General features: G+C 35.1%; 1 protein-coding gene across 1 annotated transcript; it reads left to right on the top strand.

Moving 5' to 3' along the window:
- Positions 1–887: 887 nt before the first annotated feature.
- On the top strand, positions 888–2129 carry LOC122517862 (piggyBac transposable element-derived protein 4-like). The gene has a single exon (XM_043636459.1). It carries the CDS (start codon positions 888–890, stop codon positions 2127–2129), a length of 1242 nt encoding a protein of 413 aa, XP_043492394.1.
- The last annotated feature ends 4617 nt before the right edge of the window (positions 2130–6746 follow it).

Here is a 6746-nt window from a genome sequence, read left to right as displayed (position 1 = left end):
TAAATCCTGATTTACGAATAAAGTAGTACGAAATGCAAAGAACAAATTTAATAATAAAGGGAGTACAGTGCGCATGCGCATACTTTAGCGGGTTCGCGCATGCGTGCTTGCATGCTTGCGTGCGTAAACGAACACGAAGTTTCAACGAAGCGTACGGGTTTATCTAACATTTTTTTGCGTAAATATTTTTTGCGTAAACGTAATAATTAATATTAAATTATATATATATAATAATATATAAAAGAAAAAACGATATAAAAATATGATATATTCTACGTTTAAGTTACGGTATAATTAACACTAGATTGCCTAAGCAAGTCATTTTGACTGCTTTTGAATTTCAATTAAAAAAATAATTATTTAAATAATGACATAGCTTCTTATAATTTTGTGACTTTTTCTACAACATATAAATGGGTTAATTAATCATTGTTGTTGCCCCCCCCTCCTTCATTTCCGGTATATACATGTGTGTTATACCTATATTGCCGAAAAGCAGTCATTTTGACTGCTTGGAAAAGACCAGTTCGGCTCTGGATTGGAATAACATGATAACATACAAGTTCATGATAAATTGTCGATTACGATATATACTTGATAAGTTGCAGCATTTCAATAACTAAAGTTATTGTTATTGTTATTCGCAATTGTTATTCGAATCTTTATGCCAGGCCTGGCCACGCGCTTTGTTCCCTTTGAACGCGCTGTAACGTAATTCAGATGGGAAGGAGGATCACTGAGTGTATGATCAAATACTATAATCGATACGGCTCGTCTTTTTTTTTCGACGATACGTGTCGACTTTTGTCAGGCTTGCTATATGCACTGCCAGTCGTTCTAACACGTTGTTTAGCTGATTTCTTTTGCGCTCTAAGTTCATAAAAGAAATGTCCAACAGAAGAGAACTACTTGAAAAGCTAAGAGAGATAGGTGAAGAGTGTTCCGATATAGAATCAAATGCAACGAGATGGGAACTATCATCTGAAGATGAATCGGATCATATTCAAAGTGAGACATCTGATGCTGAAGAGAGCGACGAAGAGGCGATCACCAACGATGAAAATGAAAATGTCATCAATGTGCCCAGGAATAGGCGTAGGGTGCTAATTAGTTCAGAAGAAGAAACTGAAAATACCTCTGAGGAGACCGAAACAGCTGCAGATGGTACTGTGTGGTCGAAGATTGACGAAGGCGGTATTCCCGGAAGGCTACCATCTACGTGTATTTTCAAGGGTGTGACAGGACCAACAGGCTACGCAAGAAGAAACGTTATGGCAAATAATCTTGTCAGTGCATTCTCGTTGATAATAAATGATTATATTATCAAACATATAAAAAAGTGCACAGAAGAAGAAGCCAGCCGAATTTTGAATTACGATTGGACAACTACACTACCGGAAATACGTGCATTTATTGGCATTTTATATGCTCGTGGAGCCTACGAGGCAAAAAATTTAAAACTAAGTTATTTATGGTCAGTCAAGTGGGGTCCCGAATTTTTCAGAAGAACTATGTCCCGAGATAAGTTCAAGCAAATTCTACGATTTATTCGTTTTGACAAACGAACTGAAAGAAGTACACGTATCCGAACAAATAAATTTGCCTTGGTTTCGGAAATATGGGAGAAGTTTATTGAAAATAGTCAAGCTTGCTATCAACCAGGGCAAAACATAACAGTTGACGAACAATTATTTCCAACAAAAGCTAGGTGCAGGTTTATACAATATATGCCTAATAAACCGAATAAATTTGGCATCAAATTCTGGCTTGCATCAGACGTTACTAGCAAGTACGTGTTGAATGGTTTTGCTTACTTGGGGAAAGATGAACAACGACCATCGTCAATGCTTCTAAGCGAATACGTTGTTCTGAAACTTATCGAACCATATACAGGCTGTGGAAGAAGTGTCACGACCGACAATTTTTTTACGAGCATGTCACTAGCGACGAAATTATTGAACAAAAAAACTACATTAGTTGGAACTATTAGAGGAAATAAAGAGAATTACCCAAAGCAGCCAAACAATCGAAGGATAAAATGCCTCGTTTTTCCACTCTCCTATATAGATCAGAAAATTGTGTCCTTACAATATATAAAAGCAAACAGAACAAAAGAGTGGCTGTTCTAAGTTCCAGGCATAAATTTGTAAAAATTGATAAAAGTAATAGAAAAATGTTACCAGATTCTATTCAGTTTTATAATCAAACAAAATTTGGAGTTGATATGACAGATCAAATGACCAGAAAATATACGGTGAAATCTAGTTCTCGTAGATGGCCCCTCCAAATATTTTTTAACATTTTAGATTTGGCTGCAATAAATGCTTGGATCCTTTATAAAGAAGTGACCGGAATAAAAATAGAACGAAAACAATTCCTGTTTCAATTAGCAGAACAGCTTTCCGCCGATTACACAACTGAAAGAGAGAAACATTCATCACAACAGGAAGACCCACAAGTATCAACTGCAACATCTTCAAATACAACAGATTCTACCAAACGAAAAATTTGTCAAATACGACTTTGCCACAATAACAAAACAAATAATATTTGTCAAAAATGTAAAAAGTATGTTTGCGGAAAATGTACATCCAAAAAGATTTGCACTTTCATTTGCTTAAAATGTCAAGATAATGTATAAATTATTTTTTTTCGAACTAAAATACATTTTTTTATTGTTAATACTTATTAATAACTTGTTATATGACTGTTAGTGATATAAAATATATTAATAATTACTGTTAAACAAATTTCTTTGCGCATTAGTTATTTTTTCACAATGCAGTCATTTTGACTGCTTTCAGGCAATATAGGTATATACTAAGCTCCCGTCTTTCTAGTGTTAATTAGCTTAAGTTTCTTTTTTCTTTTTTTTTATATATTGGCAAAAAATTAAAGGTAGAATGGAAACTTTTTTTTACAGACGCACTCCGTATTTCGATTATCGATTATTTCGTCACGCGGCCATTTCAAGCGGATTAACCTTTCCCGGGTGTTTCTGTTAGGCTAGCAGCACGCCATTGGTGGTGGTGGTGGTGGTGGTTTTGTTGCGTTCACTCGAAGAAACGCTCGACATTTCGTCGATTATTATCGATCCATCTATCCGGTCATTTCCTTTTGAATTAATACTCCCCCTCATAATCTTCCTCTCTCCCCCTATTCCTCTCTCTCTCTCTCTCTCTTACATTATGCCTCTTCCTAATATTTTTCTTATTTTTTATCTAAACTTCGTTCGTCGTTAACAATCTTTAAGAGCAAAAACTAGAACGTTAATTATACACTCGTAGATAAAGAAGGTAAGTTTTTCTTCTGTAACGATTAGAAAATCGATTAGACACGTAGAATCATGCTAGGAGTCGTAAAACGTTGGGATGCAACCCAACCCCTTTTGAAAAAGTTTGACCTTGAAGGGATATTAAATATACCGTTAACAAATTATCGCATTTTGTCTCGGGTTACGCAGAGGGATAAAAAAAAAGAAGAAGAAGAGAAAGAATATGAGAATAAAAGAAAAAGAGAGAGAGAGAGAACTAGAAATAGAGAAAGAGAGAGAAAATAAAAAGATTGTCCGTTATGGCAAGGAAGCTCGTAAAAGATTCGATCGAGTGTAGAAAAAAAAAATTGGTAGAAAACATATAAGGGGGGGGGGGACTTTGATAGAGTTAACGGGTTTAACAGGTGACTAATTGTCAGTATTTATACATGCATAATGATTCTCAGGAATACTTATATAATATATGCATGGTACTTATATGAGATAGGAGGTAACGAAAGACGATCCAGTATCCGGATTAAATTGCGGTATTTATTACGCAAGTAAAACGATTTCGAACTGGTAGAGTGAGATTCGACCTGCGCAAGAATTCTTCCATTATCGTTTAGCCGTGACGCGGACACCAATGCACGTGTGCAACGTCGACTAGCTAGCTAGATCGAGGGGTAACAGGGGGGGGGGGTGGGGAAGGATCGTGAAATCGTTTCGTAACGTGATACGGAACCTTACCGATCCTCCTGTTAAACGTCGCATCGTTCGATGTTGAATAAAATGATGCGTACTATGTTAGAAAATGATACGCGTTTTTCTATGTGTGTGTGTAAGGTGTGTGTAGGTGTGTATATGAGGTTATTTAAGTATATAAATATAAAGTTTATAGGTGTATTTGAATATTGTGTAAGTTATTTATATATGTATAGGTAGCACACACCTTGATACGGGTGTGTAGGTGTATAGAAAATTATTTCACTGTATTATAGTGGGTGTATATAAAGTTTATAGGTGTATTTGAATATTGTGTAAGATATTTATGTATATATAGGTGGCACACACCTCGATATTTGAGAATCTTTTTCCTTCCTTCCTTCCTTCCTTCCTTACTTTTGATATTTTTGTTAAACGATTCCTCAACGATCCCCGATCAAACACACGAATCCCCACTCGCACAAACTAGTAAACTCATCGACAGGGAGGAGTGCACGGAAACGAGACGGCACCATCTTTCCTTCTCTTCGAATATCCTTCTTTTATGGTACTTGAAAACTTTCACTCGATTAATCGTGCGAAAATACGACTATGAGACTATTTCTATGGTAGGGTGGGGGGGGGGAAATGTTAGTCCTTTCGATTTGCGATAAGTGAAAATAAAGATGGATATATTATTGATAAAATATATTATTGATAAAAGGAAAGAAATAAAATACAAATGAAAATAATATACAATGATAGGAATAATTGTTAAACGAAATGAGAATAATACGTATATAAAATAAAATTGAATTAATAAGAAATAATAGATGAATAATTCATCGGATATTTATTTATTCATTAATTTGATGCATATCGATCGAACAACAACAACACTAACGTATAAAACGTATAAAAACGTATGATAATATGATTGGATAAATAATTCAAATACTTTCGTATTTATTCGAGATAAATAATCAAAACAAATTTGAGTTTGTTTCAATTTAGAATATATCTCGATCTAACATCGGGAACGATACGAACGTATAATAATAATAATAATAATAATAAGATAAATAATAAAAATTACACGCTTGATATATATATTTGTTCTAATCGAAAATAATATTTATAAAATAAATCGAATAAACGAATGAAGGAATGTAAGAAAAAGGATCGAGTAACCGATCGTACCGACCGATCGGCCGATCGATCAATCGATCGATCGATCGCGAATCGAAGGAAACGAAGATGAAGATAATAATAAATAAAAGTAAAACACTCTCTTCTATATACGGTTTAAACAGCGACGGGATCGAACGGGATCGCACGACTGGAAACTTGTCGAGGAGACGAGGTTCTACGTTCCTCCAAGCCTGGGGATCCCCACTTCTTCTCTTGCCATTTCAAATAAACTGTATCGCGCAGGCTCAAGTTCTCTCTCTCTTTTCTATATCGCTATCTCTTTCGTCTCTCGTTTCTTCGTTCCCTTTTGCTGACTATGTGTCTTTACTTATATACCCCTCCCTTCCGTAGTTGCTGCTTCTTACCTTCTCTTACCTTCTCTAACTCAACTTATCTAACTTTTTCTTTCTAGTAGCCTTTCTCTCTGTTTTATCTTATATCTCTCGTAACCTTCCCTTACACACTTATTCATCCTTTTCTTTCCTTTTTTTTTTCTTTCTAATTACTAATTTTTATTTTTTCTTTTTTTTTCAAAATTTTTCCAACAGAACAAAAGATCCAAATTTTATACGATAATAATTTGTTAGATTGGTTTAATTAATTAATAGTGTTGGATGTATATAATGTATATAATAATAGTTAGAATAATTATAGTATTTATATTAAGATATATTACATATATTGATATTAATATTCGTAGTGTGCTTAATTAGTTTTAAGTTATATGTTACAAATGTTTGTTAACATTTCATTTATATCTATTAATCTTTAATCTTATTACAAATTTCTTTTTTTTTCAAATTATCGAACAAAATACAATTGCCTCATTCGTCAGGATTTTTTGACATTGCCTGACTCTCCCAGGCATTGCTAGCATTGCCTGACTCTCCCAGGGATTGCTAACATTGCCTGACCCCTCCTCTTAGGCATTGCTAGCATTGCCTGACCACCCCTCTTAGGCATTGCTAGCATTGCCTGACCACCCCTCTTAGGCATTGCTAGCATTCCCTGACTCATTTACCCAGCCAATGCTAGCATTCCCTAACTCCCTTATCCAGGCAATGCTAGCATTCCCTGACTCATCCATCCAGGCATTGCTAGCATTCCCTGACTCCCTTACCCAGGCATTGCTAGCATTCCCTGACTCCCTTACCCAGGCATTGCTAACATTTCCTGACTCTCTTACCCAGGCAATGCTAGCATTGTCTGACTTTTCCTTAAGAATTTAATTATGAAACCTTAACCGTTGCACACCACGTGCACACCATATTAAATATTACATATATTTCAAATAACGAATAATAATATGATTTAATTAACATTAATTATTCGGAATTTCGTAGAAATTCAATGACACGCGTTTCCGCGTGTATTCGCAAGGCCACGAACACGTTTAAAAGAGCATGATCTTCCATGAAGTAGGAGAATCCTTAGGATAGTAAGACGCGTGCCTAACCGTGTAAGTAAATACATATGTACAGTTAGAAAAAGGAACATGGAAGTTAAACGAACTGTGAGTATTACATCGAATGAGAAAAGAAGAAATTGAACAACATTCGAGTAAGGCCGGTGAATTCTTTTGATAGTGTGTGAAATA

Source organism: Polistes fuscatus, unplaced genomic scaffold (assembly GCF_010416935.1).
Source record: "Polistes fuscatus isolate 324 unplaced genomic scaffold, CU_Pfus_HIC Scaffold21, whole genome shotgun sequence".
NCBI classification, from domain to species: domain Eukaryota; kingdom Metazoa; phylum Arthropoda; class Insecta; order Hymenoptera; family Vespidae; genus Polistes; species Polistes fuscatus.
This window is presented reverse-complemented; position numbering and strand designations above follow the sequence as displayed.